We start from the raw sequence: 20,013 nt of genomic DNA, 5'->3' as shown, positions 1-20,013 counted from the left end.
TTAAAGTGTGCTGTGGAAATACAAGGTTTTTTGCTGTTATTGTTTGCTCAATGTTCTTACCCACGGTAAAGGCAGTTAAGCAGCAAGCTGGAAAAAAATGGGTCTGCTCAGCTCCAGCAGTGGGGCATCCAGGTTAAAAACAGAGAAAAGCTTCCCAATAAACAAGTGCTGACACAGGCACAAAGTGAGTGAAGGTGGCCAGTCCCTGGGCTGAAGCTCTCAGTAGCTCTTGTCTCAGTGCTGTTAAATGGGGCCTCGTTCTGCCCTAAGCATTGCAGTAATTCTGGGAGAGGGGAGAACATTCCTCTCTGGCTCATAAAAACGGATATACAGCCTTTATACCTTTGGGGAAATGTGCTGGGCTGAGGCCAGCTCAGCCCAAATACCCATTTCTGTTGGGTGTTCGTGTTGCTGATGGTTGTGCTGTTCAGCTTCTACAGAGTGATGCAGAAGGAGAAGTGTCTGTGATTCCTTCCTTCCCTCTTGTGCTCTCCCCTGTTAGATTTGAAAATTTTCCTATGATCATATCTGGATTTTTACAGTAAAAGTTCCAGTAGGTAATGGAACCACCTGAAAATCTTGGGGGAATAAAGCCACTAAAACCAACCTTCGAGTTTAGCCAATTAAATGAGCAAAATATACCCAAATGGGGAGTTTCTCTTCAGCCCTGCAGTGCTCTTGAGCTGTGCTCCAGCCAACTGCCCCCTTGGGCAGCCTGAGCAGGTCTTCCCTGCCTCTGACTGATGGGCAGGTGGAAAATTCTGGGAGAGAACAATGGGTCAAACATGAGCAAAAGGCATCTGTAGCCCAATTTGCCTGGTGAACAGGAAAGCTGGAGGCCAGTGGTTTGAATCTTTGGGGGCTTTCTGGTGGTGGGTTTTTAATTTTAGTCTACAGGTGGAGAAAATGCTTTTCCTTTTTCGAGTAGCTCATAAGATCAAAGGCTTCATTTTGAGTTCTGCCTGGATATTGGCAAAACTCACTGGCGTGGAGAGCAGTTCTTCCCCAAGATGGGAGAGTGGGCTGGGAGTCCTTGAGCTCAGCACAGCTGGGAAGGATGTGCTGCCTGTTCAGTCTGAGCAGAGCCCGTGTCCTTCCCCCACCTGCCTCAAGCATCTGCATCCCTCTCCTCCAAGGCCCAGAAGATCCTCTAACACTACCTTTTTAGAGCTGGCTGCAGCTCTACCCTGCTCATTAGAGAACCATGTGCATCTCCTGACAAATGACAGAAAAATTGAAAGCCACCACTTGCAGAAATTAGGAAGGGAGTCGCAGCCCCGCTGGCAAGCCCCCTTTTTGCCTTGTTAATTCATTTAACAGTTCAGCTGTCAGGGATGCTGCCTTTGATTGGGGAGGCAGTGAGTGTTCAGTGAGAGGCTGGGTACTGATATTCATCCCAGCCCAAAACGCAGCTGCTACCAGAGGTGCTGTTCTGCTCCACTGAAATTAGGACTCTGTTAGAGCAGCCACTATATCAAGAGCATTATTCTACCAGGTTGCTGTCACCACCTGATTGTGTGGGGGGCTCAGGAGTTCGGGAGACTCCACTACCTGCATTTTAATTAAACAGAAATCACAGGTTTGGGCCAGACGTGCTTCACCTAATTTGGGAAGGTGAATAAAGTAAATTGTGGCAATACAAATCCTGTGCTAACGAGCCTGCAGCCTTCAGTGCTTCTCCCATGTACTGCAAAGCTGTTTTGGATGAAAAGTAATGGAATTCATCATTTCTTCCAGCAGCTGTTGCTGGAGTAGAGTGAGTGTGTGCAGAAAGGGGGTGGCAGAAGGGGTGAAGTGCTCCAAGAGACATCAGCCTTTAAACAGGTTGTAAATCCATTTGTTCGAAGAGGGGAGTGATGTGTGTCATTATAACTGATGGTGACATTGGTGACCTTCAGAATTCACAAGAACTGATGAGGCTGGGTTGTTGTTGTTGTTCTTTTTAATGATGATCTCTGAGAGCTGGTTCTGTAATGGGAAAGGCAAGGAGTAAAAAGAGCTGGGAGACAAATCCCTTTGTTTAGAAGTCCTCCACTGAAATGCCACTTTGGTTGTGCCATCATCTTTCAGAGAGCATTACCTGGCCCTCTCATTTTCTTCCAAGTGGAACTGTAGCTTGGAAAATAACAGGAATGAGACAGTGATGACTGGTTCTTACCTCTGTCTTCAAAAGCTGAATCCACCTCTTAGTGCAAAGCTAGCAGACACCAAACCAAATTTCTTCCTGTTATGTGCAATTATTTTCATCTGCCCTCCTACCATGTGTTCCTGGACTTCACAAACTTTATTTTATTCACTGTAGCTGACACAGGGAGGGAAGATCTGCTCTGCCAGTCATGGCAGAGTTGGAGCTTGGAGCTGCCTGGCCATCTCCAGCATTTTGCAGGCCAGAAACAGAAACCACCTGGACAGCTCCAAGACCAAAAGAGTGAAATAGGTTTGGGATAGAAAAGGCTACACTGAGAGAGCAAGCCATGATAAGGATAAAGAAGCCTTGTAAGGAAAGAAAGACTTGACTCCAAGTTCTTGGCTCCCCTTTAGAATCTGCTTCCAGCACAGAGCTCTTATCCTTTCTTACCTGGTTATCTGTGCTGGGACAACATCCCTTTGTGCTGAAGGCAGTGCAGGTTGGCAGGACAGGGCTCCTTTGCCCTTGGGTGCTTTAATCTCTTCCTTCAGGCCTCACTCGTTTTTGTGTGCACTCCAGATTCCCCCCGTGGTGTCACCTCAGTCCCTTTGTGGAGAAGGGGGTCCCTCAGCACTGCCTGGGCCCCCCTTGCTCTTACAGCACAGCAGCTTTATCTCCTCCCCTGCCCCAAGGAGCAGAGCTGTGTGCAGTCCCCTGTGCCTCCTTGGTAGCAGGCTCTGAGAGGAATGACAACATTCCTGCACATCTGAGAGTCCTGCATCCTGCATCCTGCATGCAGCCTGGCTGTCCTCTCCTGCCCGGGTGGGACACACGGGCTGCCTGTGCCTCTGCTGATGGGAGCACAGTGCTGCTGGCACAGCTGCAACAGCTGGGTGGGCAGTGCCATCCCAGATGCCACTGGAGAAGGGAAGACAAGGATTATCGTGGCCATTTCACATTGCAGTAGTGAAAACCTGTCAGCCTAGGGGACAGTATCTTCCCTCCATAAACAAAAGGGGATGGAGGGAAGCTGTTGGGAAATAGAATGGTAAATGAATGATTGGTTTCATTTGCTCAAACTTTAAACAAAGGGCAACTTTGCCACTTGAAAAGCACCAAGCTTTCGAAATAACAGGGTATTTGTCTTTTAATTGCTGACACCTCTGGATATCAGCAAAAGGCTACTTTGAGGAGGTGGCAGGGTGTTTGAAACTGGTTCCCTCCCCTTTAAATTTAAAGAATCTGCAGAGCTGGTCCAATGTGATGCTCGGTTCTGGATGAGCTTTACTCTGTCATTCTGGGAATGCCTTGCTCCAGGAGTGACACTGGGTTGCCATCCTGTCCCAGTGTCTTTCTCTCCAAGGAAGGAGATCTCCTCTCAGCTTAAAGATGCAAGCCATTTTCTCCAACAATGTGCTAAAAGACAGACTAAAGTCAGAGCAGAGCAAGAAAGGCAAACTATATGAAGATGGAAGAAAAAAAGAAGTGGTGAGACATTTCCTGTTTGGATTGGGCAAGTAACCTCTTTCCAGTTTCTCTTGGAAACCAATACACCTGTATCCCAACAGCATCCCATTTCTGAGAGCAGGATTGGCCACTGGGCACATCCCATCAGTGTTTCTTGGTGGATTTTAAACTTCTCCAGGTTCACTCTGTGTATAGGGGTGTCTACCTATATATATACACCTGTATATATATAGTTATAGATATATATCACTAAAGGCTTGTCTGCAGCAAGTCCAATTTGGATTTGTTGTTCCCCTCAATGCAGCTCCACTGGAGGTAACAGGAATGTTGATAGCACTTGGCTGTGGGATCTAATCCTGCAGGGCTATGGCAGGACAGTAAAAAATAACAAACTAAAGTGTGCCCACATTAGAGCATTAGTCACTGCTTGTGTGCTACTGGTATTGCTACAATGCTGGGGAGTTATGGAAATGAATTTTCTGTCTAAGCCTTGGCTCCCTTTCCTACTCAAACTGGCTATTTTTTAAGGGTAATTTTATATTCTTAATCTGTTTACAGATGATGTGAAGGTTTGCTAATTAGACTTCCAGATTTGGTAGCTTAGCTCAGTAGCTGCTCTTACAATGGCAAGACAGAAAGTAACAGTGCCAGTGTGAGTCTGTGGAAGAAGTGTCCTTAATGTCAACATGTCAAAAAGACATCCCTGCAGCTCTCTGGAGACTGAAATCTAATGTCAAGGCAGAAGGAAGCAAAGTCTGGGAGTCGTCGTGCTGTCAAAGCAAGTTACTCTACCATATAGGAGAAGGAATTTTAAGCGAATGCACTGGAAAGCAATGTCCAGATTGAGACATAGATTTGATGGGCTTATTTGACATCTTTAATTCTCCATTGACAGTCCAGAAGCTCCCTAAAATGATTTGCAGTGTTTTCATGCTGCAAGTAAAAGCCGAACGCGCGCCTCATTAACAGCTCATTAAGTTGTTAATATTGGTCATCAGCAGCCTTTGGTACGGCACAATGCTTTATGCAGTGCGGCAGCTCCTGCTTAGCTCGGCTCTAATTGCCTCTTTTTATCACGTCTCAATGTAGGGAAAATGTTTCTGTCCTAGCAGAAACATCCCGCGGTTTTTGATGCGCTGCTCGGGCTGGTCCCTGGCTGTGGCAGGGCTGGGAGGTGCTGGGCTCTGATCACCGGGCAGAGTTTTTGCTCTCATGATGAACTCACAACCCCAATCATTGGATGCTGTTTTTTTTTTGTTTTTTTTTTTTTTTTTTTTTTTTTTTTTTGTGCCGACTGTAGCCCGAGCCGGGCAGGCTCCCGTGCCCAAGTTCATCACGAGGGTTTCGTGGCTTTGTGCTGCATTTGGTGGGAGGGGAAGGACAAACGAGCTGCTGTGCTGCAGTGCTCTCTGGGCTGTGAAGAGCCGAGGGCAGGGACATCCCTGCACGGAGCAGAGGGCGGAGGGAGAAGCCTGATCGTGTATGCAAAGCTTTACTGAACTAACAGCACACATACTCCATTAAAAGCAGAGGAATTAACCTTCCTTTCAAAAAACATGAGCAATCAGTAGTAAAGTCAAATGAACCAGAAATTGCCCTGGTAAAGAAGTGGGGAAGCTCCTGGCTGATAACTCTTACTCCAGCAGACACAGGCTGGAGTTGGAGTGCTTTTGACTAAACGCTTGTATTTGCAGCCAAATTCCTATTTCGCCTAATTGTGCAGTCCTGCTCTGCTTGTTTGCGGTCATCCTGGGATATGTGAGCAAAATTTGTGCTGTAAGTATTTTCATATGGGTCTCAACTCCTGTGGCTTTGCCTCCTCTGTACAGCTTTGCTGTGAAGCCAGCTGTGGAGAAACACAGTTGGTTTTCTTCTCTGAACATCTGTTTGCTGTATCCGTCGTCAATCACAGAACTGGAGGCTTTTCAGGTTGCCTGTTGTAGACTGAAAACAAAAAAAAATTGCCATTTTTGCTGTAGAAAATATGAATTAGCAATAGTCTAAAATATCTCGGCCGCAGCAGTCCAGGCACTGAGATAGTATGGGAGGGTAAAACCACAGCAATCGTGTCAGGGATGAAAAATAAAGAAAGAAAAACTCACTGAGAGTCAAGAAAATTTAAATTTAATCTCTCTCTCCCCAGGAGCACAAGAACACAGTCTTCTGTGGGCTCCCTGGGGTTCCCTGACCATTGCAATCTGTAAATCCTAAATTAGTCCCTCGTGGGGGTCAGCTACCCAAACTGGCATTAAAGCCACAGTGAAAGGTTATTCCGGGGGCAGATCTCACCTGTGCCCTTTGACTTTTTCCTGATACAGCTTTTGACATTTGGTAGATGGCAAACCCAGGGGAGATTATTTGATATGCTCCCTTGGCTGCAGTGAAGCAGAAGGATTAGACTTTAGTGGGTGCTGGCATTGTTGTTAGTGGATGTGAAGTGGGTGCTTTTGTCAGCTGCCATGAACTTGTGGTATTAGGATATTCAAATGTAACATTAACAAATTATAATAAGTGAAACATGACTATAAATAGAGGAGGAGGATTTTTGGGTCCTGGAGAGTGTGAGGAAATAATGTGAAATCAGTAATTTTGCCTCTCTAATGGATAGACTTGTAAGAGAGTGGAGGGCAATGCTTTCCCATCCTGTACTGCTCCCAGTGCACACAAAAGAGAATCAGACACACAGCAGCTCCTCACCATCCCCTGAACAACCTTCAGCACCTCCTGGGGGTGAATCCTGCACCCATCAGAGCTGGCACTGCTCTCCTTACACAACTGTCTCTGTTCTTCAATGGAGAAAACCCCAATGTGCGTGGATGTAAGGGAGAGGGGCCTGCAGGAGCTGTTCCTGATTTTCACTGATGTAAGATAGGGGGGATTTTAGCTTGCAGGTTCGTGCCTATGGTTGTTTGTGCATACCTAATGCTGTCAGGCTCTTGCTGTTCATGCTCATGGCCCATCTCTGCTGACTGATGGGCTGCCTGCCTGTGTGTGATCATATTCTTGTTGACATGAAAGAAATAGAAGGAAAAGCTCATTTTATTATTCCCCCCCTTCTTGTTTTAACCACCTGTACGCTCTTTCCAGAGGCAGTCTGACAGTTCTGTGAGGGCTTTGCTTTTGGGCTGGGCTCTCTCACTTCCTTGATGGATGATCTCAGTATGCAATGTGATAGCCTGTTCTAGGGTTGTGTTTGCTAAATAGAACTGGGGAATTTAGCAAAAGAAAATATGTAGTTTTTGTTTGCAGGCTTTGTCACAGCACTGCTCTCTGAGGTTTGCCATGGTTGTAATCACCCAGATCGTGTCTGCCCCATGAAATTGCCAGATTGCACATGGCTCCCTCACGTGGGAAATCCAAACCCCACTTTAAAATATTAGGCATCACAGCAACAGTGTTTTCAGCACCACTGGCAGAGATAGTGAGGAGCAGGATGAGAATGGGTCCTCAGTTCAAAAAGGGCACTGGCTGGTAAGCCCTTAGATGTGTGTCCTTGGTAAACAGACTCTACTTCTAGTCCTTGTTCCATTTCAGTTTCCAGGATTTCAGTTTGCAGAAATGTCATCTCTCCCTGCCTCCTCCCTCCACCCCCACCTCCCTCCTGTCTCTCTGCAGGTGCTGAAGATACCTGTGCCAATGTTGGGAACCTTCCCAATGCTAAGCATAGAAGCCGGGGATGTTACATTTGGGGATCATTTGCAGCTGCTTTAATTTATGTTTCTTCATGACTTTAATACCCTTAAAAAATTGATGTGGCAAAACACAGCTACTCTACTAAATGTGGTATACAGAGAGAGCCAAGTGCCTACCCAGACAAGATGGCACAGAGTAAAACAGCTGCAGGTGTTCCAGACTCCCAAAGTCCTCATCCTGACAGCTGTTCTCTTTCTCCTCTTCACCCTTTCTTCTCCACTAAAATAAGTTTGTCTTTCTATTTTTTGTCTTTCTATTCCATGTCTTTCTATTTTTGCACTTTTGCTCTGTCTTCATCAGCGTTCATGAAGGTGAGAGAGATGTTTTTCAAGTTCTTGTGTTCACTTCCACTGGTACATGAGATGTTTCAATTTCTGTTACACTGATCTATGCAACTGTGTAAATCAACATATATATCAACATCCCTTGGAAAGAGATATTCCCAACTGAAACCTGGCTTTTATGGCTGTTTTAGCCTCCTTCCCCATCCAGCTGAACATCTCAATGATGGGGAGGCAGGATTGCTCCTTTGCTGAGACTCATTTCATGTCTCAGGGTGTCACCAGCCTGGCAGGGCAGCATTGGTGCCAGATTGCTGAGGAAGAGAGCAGGAGCACTCAGGTAAATAGAAAGTGTTGGAGGGGTTGAGACCCACATCCCTGGAATGTGGCTCTGTCTCTCTTAGTGCCTCTGAAACACATCTGAGTAACCACTGAAATCACAGCCCTTGGAAAAAGCACCGACCTCCATCACGAGATGAAGCCCAGCCTAAAACAGCCAGAAATTAGTGGGAAGTGTGTTTTACATTCTAAATATAGCTTGTGCTGCTCTGTCACAGTGGAAAGCAGCTTCTCAGTAGCTGGTTTTGAAGCACAGTTGACTAATTGTTATTGAGCTAATCAGCATCACTCACACAGCATTCCTGACGGCACCGAGGCTCTGCTGCACGGGGCAGCTCCGATCCTCCCACTGCTCTTTCCCCGACTCTATAAGAAAATGGCCAATAAACACTGAATATTTTTCTCTCATGCCACTTTTCCTTCATGCAAGGAGTGACTGCAGACATCTGCAGATCCACCTTTTTGGTCATTTCTGGGAGGTACCATCCTCACATTTCTTCCCTAAGCCTGTGCTGCAGGAAGACCCTTTGTGTTGCAGTTTGCCTGTCCTGCAGATCAGTCTCACTGCTTTATCTGGTGACCTTCTGTTTGTTATGTTGTGTTTGGCTTTAGAATCCACTAAACTATCACTTATCTACACTGTGACTTGGAGGCAGTGGCTGCAGCTGAAGAAGAAGCAATCTCCATGTCACTGCAGGGATATAACTTCAATACAGCAAGGATGGCTTAGGCTAGGCAACAAAAAGAATAATGAGTTATTTTGTGAGTTATTGTTATATTATAGATATCCCTATTTTGTTTATTTTTAAAGCATGAGTATTACACAAACCCTTACTTTAAGAGTAGTTAAAGTAGAGAGGAGCTGGCAGAGTTTATGTGGGAATGACAGCACAATCTGGAAAGAAGTCAGTGATTGAGATTATATGAACGTCTGACCAGCGAGCTGATCCCAGTGTGACACAGGACGATGATGTCTGAGTCCTCTCCAAACCCTTTCAGCCCTATTTTCCATGACTGTGTGTGCCAGGAAACTGTGTGTAAACTTTGGAGGGTCTGGTGTGCAAGATTTCACCATCAGCACAAGCTGAATTGAATATTGCTGTGCCTTCTCCCGTGTTGTTAATGGCTAGGTAGGTAAAATTACAACTGATATGCAGAACATGCTGCAACCACCCCACCATTGTAATGTAGAGACAGATTAGAGGTTTTTTTGGGCCTGGAGCTGTGTCTTTATTCTGTGTTTATGCAGCACATTGTGCAATGAGATTCAGGCCTCTAGGTGCTAACACCAAAATGCAAACATATTGATTACTAGAGAATAAAGGCAGGCATGTTCTCCAAGTCATGCTTTGAAGAACTGGGGGGAAACACTTGCTAGGTAGAAAAGGATCAGAGGTCTTTACAAAACAGAAATTTGCTTGGGATTGTCTGGGATCAAGCTGGTGCACAGGGAATCCTTCAGTCTCTTTCACTGCATTTTTCTCCTCATTTTTGGCCTGCATGTCTATTTAAATGGCATGTGAGTATCAGGAAATCTTGTCCCAAACTTGTCTGAATGTGCTGCGGGTAGCACTGCCACTGCAGAAACAATTAGAAAACCACTAGAGGAGAAATCGTCTGCTCCCCAGAAACTGGAGCAGATATAAGAGCAGTGAGGAATGCTTCACAAAACCAGTTATCAAGTTTGCCCAATGAATCACAAGGATTTGTAGCCTACCTGTGCCACAGAGCATCCTGGCGACTGTCACTGGGAGAAGGAATAGTGGTTCCATATTGATGGAAAGCTCTGGGTGCCACACAGCCCAGAGAACAAATATCCCAAGTGAGAAGAGCTGAGGTGAGCCTTCTGCAGAGCACAGGGCTCTGGAGCAGGGAGGCCACCAGGGATTTAAAGCACCTTCTCTTTAAAGGTTAGAAGCATTTGCAAGCTCAAATTGCCTGCAGTGAGAGCAGAGGCTGCTCAGTGCGGCTGGGAAATGAGGGCAGCGATATGTGTAAATGTGGATTTAGATGTGTAACTTTATTTATGGGCTCATTTTGACACTCTCACCACGTTTCTGGATAGATTTGTTGTCTTTACGTGATCCTGCCAACAGCAGCCCAGCCCATATTTGTTACTATTTGTTACTAATTACTATACAACCTGCTCAGTCTTTCTCCTTACGTTTTGGCTGAGAGAGAGTTTCAAGGAGACAATCTCAAAGGTAAATTGAAATCAGATAAGAAAAGAAATGTTTACAAATATCTGCATGAGATTCCAAGGCGGGATACGTGCACAGAATTCAACTTCATGAGTACACAGATGTTTTTTCAGGGAAAGTGAAATGCTTTCCACCTGCCAAGAGCTGTGTTTGGACCCTCGGGGGTCTGTGTCGCTCCTGCTATAGTTGATAATGTCACTAACACCTAAAGCAGTGTGAGGTATGCAGCTCTAACCTTGCTTTTTATATATTTGAGATTTCAACAGCCATGAAAAATTCCGAGCTCAGTAATCTTGAAGTGCATTCCTAGAAGGTAAAAAGCCTTTTGAATTCACCTTTAAAATGCACTCGCTTTTATTGACACAAGCTATCCATATATTCAGGGAATGGTTTGGGGTTGCAAACAGGTGGAGTCTTCAGGGATGTGTTTCCTTCTTTTTGAAGTATTTCACTTCACCCTTAATGGAACGTGCTGTCAGCACAGAGCCACATCAAGCATCAGCAGCACTCTTCTGCTGTCCCTCGCTGTCAACAAGAAATCTGTGCTTAGAGGCAGAGGGACACATCAGCCTTTGAAAGTTGAACAGAGGGACAGACTCACAGAGCACAAACCCAAACAATTTGCATCTCGTGGAGGCTCTGTGATAGTGGAGAGAAATGTCTTTTTCCAGGCATTCCTTTTCATTCCTCCCGTCAAATTTTTCACCAAGTGCAGTTCCAGCAGCAAGTGTGTCGGTGCAGAGTTATCACTGGCAGGGTTTAACCACTGTATTTCTTAGATGTGCTGCATGAAGGGCTTGAGGAAAAGCAGTGTTTTTTCTGGCAGTGGGTTGTAGACGCCATCTCCTCGATGGTTGCATCTCTGAAGCAATATTTGTTCCAGGCTGGCACATGGCATGCAAAGAAAAATGCTCTTGTAGGTGCTGCTTCAGAGCTGGGTGTAGAGAGCACTGTGAAGCTGACAGCTCAGGACAGACAGTGGTGTCACTCCTTAGAAAGGAAATACACTGCTAAAGCGACCCATTTTCCTCTGTGACTGTACATGTTCCTGTTTCCCTGAGCTTGTCATCCTGGCAGATCTCTGGGATGTGCTTTCAGCTTTGCTCTCTGTGATCAGTTTGGCCTCATGCTATGGTTTGTGCTGTGAAATTCTCAAAATCTTGAGGTTTTTGGTCCCTAGCAGCGCTCCCTTGCACTGAGGGCATCCAGCCAAGCGATGAGCACAGAAGGCAGGACAATAATTAGACAAGTGCACCCTTGTGACCAGGCTGGGGTTTACTGATGGTCACTGTCATTTCGTGTATTCACCATCCAGCCAAAAAGGAAACAAAAAAAAAAAAAAACCCACCACAATAAATAAACAGTTTTAACCGAGGCCTGAAATAAAGGCTATTTTCAATTTTACCTTTCACGTTTTAATTGTACAGCAATAATTTTGCAATAGAGTTGCCGATGGCAAACATGCAAAAGACATTAACTTTATTTATGTTTTGGATTATTAATGTGGCTGTTAAAATTCCTCCAGTTAGTTTTGATTGAATTGGTTTTTTGTGCGATTCTGTCGTTTAATGGAGCGGTAAATAAGAATTTCTGATAATGAGCCCAAGCATCTGTCACAACAACCTGGCGCTGGTTATTAACATTTCCATTAACGGCAGGGTGGGCAGTGATAATATGGAAACCACACAGTTAGAACAAAATAAATAGTTGGTGTCAGGCTGAGTGGGTGTTAATTACTTTTTTATTTTATAACTCTGGGGGGAGGGAGTATTGGTAGAAAAGTGTGACTTATGAAGGTCATTCTCTCTTAAGAAGGAAGTCCCCAGAGGAGCAGCTAACCGGGGCTACCCAGTGCTAGCAGTGAATATTTTATCACTTCTATTTATGGCCCAGAAAGGGGCAGGGAGAAAAGAGACAACTTTCTCAGGGGGTCTGGTAGAAGGCTATGGCACTGTGAACACAGAAAAAGAAGAAGTGTAGCCTTTGCCCTGCCTTTCTCTCCCCACTTCTGGAGTTTGACCAGGACACGCTTCGGAACCTTTTCTGTGAACAGAACAGGAGCTGCTTTGTTAAAACCTGCCGGAGGCTCAGACAGCAGGTCAGGAGAACAGAACATCCTCAGAAGCCACCGGGGAGGAAAATCCACCTGCACCAAGTTGGATCCTGACAAAGGGATGGGATGGAGTGACCCAGGTGCACTCAAAGATTGGTTTTCTAGCACAGCACACTTCAAAGAACAAATGCCATCAGGAGCCAAAGAGGGTCAGGGCGTGCATGTGGAGGTGTAATCAAAGTGGAGCTAACAAAAAGTCATAGTAGCAAACTTAAAGTCATTCTGTCATACATAAAATATTAGTGAATTGATTAGCAGCTGACTGGGTTTGGAGGTAATTTTAGGCAGAGTCTTGCTGCTGAGTGGCATTTGGGCTGATGGTGGCAGGGGCTACCTTGCTCCTCAGGAGCAGTCCATCAGGAGCACTGGCCACTGCCAAAGGTGAGCTCCAAACTACCAGGGAACCAAGGCAAAGTTTTCCTTTCTTTTGCAAAGCTGCTGGCAGGATTGAGTTGATTCAGTGTCTAAGGCAGCTTGTGTGGAGCTGAGCACAGCCACATCCCAAGGCTCAGCTGCTCCTCACGCCTCTTGTCCTGAGACATCCCAATGACACAGATACCCCAAGGCTGGCTCATTGCTGACTTGTGGCATAAACAGAGTCTGTCCTGGGTCCTTCTGCAAATGAAAAACCTGGATATGAGCTAATTCTGCTTGTCACTGTTAATTCTTCTGTCCTTCTTCCTCCCTAGCACCGGCGCTGGCCCCACAGAACATCCAAGTCAATTCCCTTTCTGCGAGCCAGCTGGAGCTCACCTGGGACCCCCCTCCTGCCGACAGCCAGAACGGGAACATCCAAGGCTACAAGGCAATCCTCCCTTTCTTCTGTTTTCATTTATCTTGCTTGGCATTGCTATTTACTTGTAAGAGAGCTCTACAAAGTGCAGTCGCCCTCACCACATAAGGCAAATTAGAGCAGGGCTCAGGCTGCAGTAGGGAACAGCAGCAAGTCCCAAAACCAAAAGAAAGAGAATGAGATTGGGAGGGGGGAGGAGAGAAAAGGGAGAGTGTGTCATTATTTATGGAGAAGGAGAGCATGGGGAAACAGGGAATGCAGATAAGGAGACAGCTCCACTTAAGCAGGCAACATATCTGCTCCAAAAAGCAACACAGATATACTAGAGCTGGGGGCAAGAAATGTATTGAAGAAAATTAACTGAGCTTTCCCTCCATCAAATGCTACAAGCCTTTAGGAAGAGCAGAACTTTCTCCCAGCTGGAAGCCTGAGCCAGGTCAGATTTTGGAAGCATTGCTTCTTTTCCTTAACTTTAACAAAATTAAATCAGAGTATTAATTGCATTTGGTTTGCAGGAGATGAGCACGTTGCAGAGACACGCTGCTCAGCATCTCCAGCATGAGAATGGACCCTCAGAGAGTGGGAATGGGCAAGTCTACAAACATTGGAGCTTGGCTTGGGTTCAGTGTCTGGCTCTGCCTCTCTCCATGAATTTAGATCCATAAGTGAGAGAAAGCCAAGCCAATGTGAATAATCTGGCATCCCTTCTTGGCAGTAGCAAGCATCCTTATATATCAATCCCTGTCCTTTCCCTTTTGTACGTATATAGATGGCTTCAGCAGCTTGGCTTGGAGAGCCAAGGTGGAGTCTTGCCTTGGCTTGTTCTCTCAGCTCTCTGGCTTGCTTTGGCCTGTTGTAATGCTCTCACTGCCAGGCCTGTCCAATAAGTAGGGCTGGCACCAATTTTCCGCTTGGAAACAACTTCTCCAAAGCCTAATTTTATGGCATCAAGGTAAAAATTATGTAATGGAAGAAGAGGGGAAAGCACCTCAAGGAACTTTAGGGAGAATCTTTGTTACCCTCTTCAGGAGGGCATTTTCCTGGCTGTGCTGTGAACACCAGTGCTGTGACTGCTGTGTGTGTGCAAAGGGGAATTAAGGACCATCAGGGTGTATCAGGATGCCAGTGCTGACAGGCAGCTTACATTGCAGGCAGTGTTTAAACTGACCTCCCCTCACTGAACCCTGGCAGCTCATACCTGCTGTCATTAAGCCATATTCTTCAGCCTTTGCTCTATTTTTGAGTGATGTACTCAGCTACGTGGTCATTGGATTCAGGGGAATTTGCTAAGGAAAATATTTGGCATGTGCTGAAAAACCTGAGTACCCCAACTAACAGAGGAGTCCAGGGCTGTCTTTCTGGTTGTTTTGTAGCTGCAGTGGCCAAATATTTTCTAGGTGTAGGATATACTAAAACACGTGACAGGATGAGAGGGAATGCCCCCCAGTTGTGCCAGGGGAGGTTCTGATTAGATGTTAGGAAATTTTTTTTCCCAGAAAGCATGGTCAGGCATGGGAGCAGGCTGCCCATGGAGGTGCTAGAATCACCAAACCTCGACGTGCTCCAAAGGCGAGTGGATGTGCGACTTGGGAACGTGGTTTACTGACAAACCTGTTGGTGGTTGGACTCATGATCCTGGAGGGCTTTTCCAGCCTTAATAATGCCGGGACTCCTCCCCGCTGTCCCGACAGATTTATTACTGGGAGAGCGACACTCTGAACGACACGGAGAAGGTGAAGGTGCTGTTCCTGCCCGAGACCAGCGTGCGGCTCAAGAACCTGACGAGCCACACGCGGTACCTGGTGTGCATCTCTGCCTTCAACGCCGCCGGGGACGGCCCCCGCAGCAGCCCCGCCCAGGGCAGGACACACCAGGCAGGTACGGGACCTTGTCCTGCTCACCTGGGCACGGCCAGGGGAGATGCGGGCATGCAGGAGGGCACTGCTGTTGGGATTTGCGTTGTAGAGGTCTTGAAAGCAGAGGGAAAAAAAAAAAAAGCATGAAATAAGTGGAGTGTGAGGAAAGGGAGTGATGCAGCTGAAATGAGAATGGGGTGGCAGAAAGGCCAGTCCCTAAACTGAGCTGGTCCAGAAGGAAACAGTCTGTGGCTCTGCTTCTGCTTTCTGCTGGAAATCAGAAGGAACTCATCTCCAGTGCCTGGAAGTTGCCCTGATGGTCCTGTGAGACAATTAGCATGCTTTTTGGGATTTCTCCCTATATTTTTCTTAAAGCTGGATCAGCAGCCTCCCAGTGAGGCTGAGCAGTCTGTGCTGGGAGTGCTCTGGCACAGGGTGAGAGCAATGCCCTTGGAGATGGCTGTGAAGAGGAGGTGGCTCCCATAGCACCCTTCTGAGAGCCCTTCCCTTTTGTGCCCTATCTCTCCTTGTCTGCTGTAGAAGTTCAGTTTTGCAGCTGACTGGCTGTATTTTTAGGACAGGCTGCATTTCTGACTGATTACAGGACATTTAGATACAACTGACAAATCCCATTCTCAGCTTGTTTCCTTTAGATTTAGGCTGGGCGAATAAAGCAATGTTTTATAATATATATGTATATCAGATTGACTGCTGCTGCTGCAATTTAATCTGTGTGCAATCCTTTCAGCACCTAGTGCTCCCAGCTTCCTGGCCTTCTCTGAAATCACCTGCACTACCCTCAACGTGTCTTGGGGAGAGCCAACAGCAGCAAATGGAGTCCTGCAGGGTTATCGAGTTGTCTACGAGCCTCTGGCTCCTGTCCAGGGTAAGAAAGACCTCTGATCATACATATTCATGGGGAAATGACACAATAGGACTGTAGGACCTTTCATCTCTGCCCAATTTCCTACTTGCTCTCTGCCGTTTTCCGAGAGAAGCCAGGTGGCAAAGGGTAAATAAAACAATTCCACTTTTGCCAAAACGCTTCAGCGAGCCATAATATTGTGGAATACAGCTTTTGTCTTGTCTCCTCACATTCTCTTGCACAAACTATAGTCTGTGTGATTTGAACAGTCCTTTTAAAGCCATCATTACCTGGTCTGGGCAAAGAGGAAGCTCAGCCTGGGAGTGCCTGATTGTCTCCACGCATTGCCTTTGAAACTGCTGAGTAGGCTCCATCCCAGAATAGTTGTCAGGCACATTTGTGTTGCTTATCACATCATGTGTCACTTCTGTTATCACAGAGATTGCCCAGGCATCAAATGTGCTGGTCATCACTGGCAGCACCTCTGCTGTGACAGGGAGGATGACAGGACAGAGACGTGCTTGTGCCTCTTCTCATGGAGTTTTCAGGCAGCATTTTTAACCCAGCACTAGAGTTCAGTGAAACCACAACAATGTGCTGGCCACAAATGTTCCATTAATTTGCCAGAACAGCAACAGAGAAGGATTTGGCAGTTTCTCTGAAAACAAATGTAAATTCATTCCAAAGGTGAATTAGAAAAGATGACATAGTTTGTGGATGGCCTTATTAATATTTTTATATTCCTGGTAGATTGCCAATAGTTCAATAGGATGTCCAGCTTTGGCAGCATGACAGGAGGGAGAGTAATTTCAGCCATTGCCAATCCATTTTAAACTCTTTTCCAAAGAAATAAGGATATCAATCACTTGTATTTGCTTCTCCTGTAAGGAATAATGATCTATATTGTCTGAATATCCATGTCTCATGCACAGAGAAAGTTAAACTCAGGATTGAAAACATCAGAATAAAAGCACTGTCAGCCTTTATGGCTGGCAGGTCTGAGCACAAAGAGCTAATACGGGAAGCATTTCTAATTCTGACCAAGAAATGTGCACAGGTTATGCAGCAGGTTTATGCTGGTCGGGCATTTCCTCCCTTTTCTTCATTCCTACACAATGTTCAAGAATACATTTTTTCCCCTTGAAAATATGGAAGTGTCAGATCATGTTTTCTCTGCATGTATTTGACTTAACATCCTTCAGAACCTTTGTTGCCTTTTCTTCTCTTCCCCACCTCTGCCTGTGCTGCCCCTGACTCCAGCTTGTCTCTCCTTCCCCTCTGGAAGATTTCTGATGTGAGCAGGAAGGTTATGGAGAGATCTTCCTCAGATGCAAAATATTTGCCTAAATTTATTTTCCAGTCTTCACCCACCATTTGCTCTTGTGCCAACATTTTTCTTTCAGCAAACATATTTATTCTCCTGACATGGAAAAGAATCCCTTCCTCGATTGCATCATTTTCACAGATTCACAAATATTCCGAGTTGGGAGGGACCCACATGGATCATCAAGCTCTTAAATAAATGGCCCACATGGGGGTAGAACCCACATTCCTCCACGTGAGCACTGCAGTGCACCAGCCTGGATGGACTGGACCCTCCTTTGGGGCTTTTCTCATTCATATTTTGACTTCCTACCCATCCTTGATTTTTGGCTGAGAGTCCTCCCATGGTGACACCTTTTACCTTCCCACTCACCAGCCACCACTTACCTGCCCGTTTTTCCAAGCTTTCCAGCAGCAATCTGTTCTTTAGCACAGTCTTATCCCTGCTTGACCTTTTATTGTTTAAGCTTTACACTGCTATGTTTTACACAATAATAGACAACAAAATTGCCCCAGAGCCTTTTTCAACAGTTTTTTGTTTTGGTTTTTGGTTTTTTTTTCTTTTGGAACATAACTTGAAAATGACAAATGCCTCCTGATTTGTCTCAGAGAAATGAAATAGTTCACCTGTGGAAGGAGGGAGCACTTTTACTGTGTCCTCGTTAGCCAAGGAAAGATTCCCTGAGTTATAAATTGTATCTGGAGGAAAACTTTGAACAGAAAACACTTGGATATTACTCTTTATTTAAGTGATTAAAACTGAAAGCATGATCTTGATTTGCATAAAGTAAGCATCTGGATTGAAAACTTCTTCCTTCTGCATTTTTGGAAAGATAAACCAGCAAGCAGCCATTTCTAGTGGGAAAAATCTTCCCCTGCTTCCTACCTTCTTGATTAGAAATGTGTCATGAACATATACAAACTCAAAAAACCACCAGAAAGACTCTAAATTTGAACTTTTTTATTCTGTAAAATCTTTTATAAATCAAATTCTTTCCATTGACTTTCTTCTAAAAAATTTCAGTGAAAGCAGATTTTTAGTTTTCAAACCACTCATTGCCCCTCGGTCCTTTATGCAGCATTGAGAACCTAAAGGTGGAACTAGCTATGAACATCAGTGAAGGGGACAACTCTGATTTTAATTGATCCCTGTAAGAAAAATTCTGAGACAGTGGGAATAGTGAAGTCACAGCTCCAGCCTTGTTTAAGCTCCCAGTGCTTTGGTTGCCTCCCCTGTTGCCATGGCATTTGTAGCCCCAAGGTCCTGGTGAGCTGCACGTCCTTCACTCTGCATCCACATGGGGATGGTGGATACAGCAGGATGAGGTGAATGGAACAAACCTGGCCCTTGTTCCTCCTCCAGACCATGTTGCAGGTTATTTGGGGAAGCAGCAACAGAGAAATGCTTGCTTGGGAAGCAATCTGGAATGTGCACTCCTCTTCGTTTACCTCTTCCTTTCTTCCCAGAATAATTAGTGAAGTTACATGTAGTCTCTTGGTAATTTCCCAGTTGTGTTGTAAGGTTTTTTCCTTGTCAGTACCCACTTATCAAGCTTAAACTCTAATTATACTTATCAGTGCTGAAAATTGCCTATTATCACTACTTAAACTAGTGCTAATTGTAAGAAATACTTTCTTAGCAAACTGTTAGATGATTTTACTTACCATCTAGATGTAATGAGCTCCACTTGATTTCTATTTTTGCATTGAAACTCCCTCTTATTTTTTTTTTAATCTGTGTGGCTGTTCCAGGGGTGAGCAAGGTGGTGACTGTGGACATCAAGGGGAACTGGCAGCGCTGGCTGAAGGTCCGGGATCTCACCAAGGGTGTGACCTATTTATTCCGAGTGCAAGCCCGAACCATCGCCTATGGACCTGAGCTACAAGCCAACATCACAGCTGGGCCAGCAGAAGGTGAGGGGGACTATAAAAGCAAATCACAAGTCACAGATCACTTCTACAAACACAGGGCACCATCAGGGAATGGTGCACTCGGGGCTTCCCATGAATTTCCAGCTCCAAGGAGAAGCTGTGTCACAGGATGCCATTCTGTGCGTTTCACAACTGCCGTGAAAAACATGTTTCCTTTTTTTCCCAGAAACCTAGAAGTCTAATGTGAATAAACAAAACACTGTAAATAAATCATAATGCTAACAGGGCAGCCAGGGATTTCTGAGCTGCAGCCCGACAGCACAGTGCATAATTCTGACTGTACTGCTCTGTGGTGGGAGGCAGAACTGGAGTAGCTGCCGAAACCAGCAGAGATTTCTGGATGCAAAACCAGAAAGAATTTACAATTGTTCTCTCCTGACACGCTGGCTTATGCAGAGAGAGAGTTCTGTGGATTTCCTGCTGTGTCAAAAGCAGCTGCAGGGCAGTGTTCCCCACTTGGTTCAGTGCCTGGACCCAAAGAGCTGGTTTTCTTATTTGACCAGTGACTTTGATAAACAAATAATCCAACAAGGTAAATGCCCTCCAATGATACCAACCTGTCAGATGAGTCACAGAGCATCGGTGCAGTGGCCACAGCTCTGATTTTTGTTTTGTTTCCCACTTCCACAGTCTAACACACCACACCACAGACCAAGTGCAGATCAGGAATCCTTTCTAACGTGGCCATGGCATCTTCCCAAGCCAATGGGCAGTGCCTGTCCCCATGAATCTCTCCATGAACCTCATAGGCTGGTTTCACCTCTGAAATGAGAAACAGTCGTGGCAGTGGGTAAAATGGGAGTCCTTTTTCCTCTTGCCTTGTTAACACAGGTACCTTATTCTTGGGGCTATCCCCTGTAGGGTCACAAGTTGGATTTCAATGCTCCCAGTGGGTCCCTCCCAACTCAGGATATTCTATGATCCTATGACCTGTAAATCCCATTCATAGGTAACTGCTGGTACTGGAGCTAGTGAAAAAATCAGGTCAGTAGCCCATAGAGCTGGTTTATGTTGCATATTTG

At 45.6% G+C, this 20,013-nt stretch overlaps 1 protein-coding gene across 1 annotated transcript in view; it reads left to right on the top strand.

Annotated features, from left to right (window-relative positions):
- SDK1 (sidekick cell adhesion molecule 1) overlaps positions 1-20,013 on the top strand; it is a 389,602-nt gene that overhangs the window by 343,042 nt on the left and 26,547 nt on the right. The window contains exons 36-39 of the mRNA XM_014870500.2: positions 12,912-13,027; positions 14,707-14,893; positions 15,620-15,757; positions 18,812-18,973. Of these exons, the coding sequence (XP_014725986.2) occupies positions 12,912-13,027; positions 14,707-14,893; positions 15,620-15,757; positions 18,812-18,973 (603 nt within the window). The remainder of the gene's footprint in view (positions 1-12,911; positions 13,028-14,706; positions 14,894-15,619; positions 15,758-18,811; positions 18,974-20,013) is intronic.

The sequence above is a fragment of the Sturnus vulgaris genome, chromosome 16 (genome assembly GCF_052056855.1).
Source record: "Sturnus vulgaris isolate bStuVul1 chromosome 16, bStuVul1.hap1, whole genome shotgun sequence".
Lineage (NCBI taxonomy): Eukaryota > Metazoa > Chordata > Aves > Passeriformes > Sturnidae > Sturnus > Sturnus vulgaris.
This window is presented reverse-complemented; position numbering and strand designations above follow the sequence as displayed.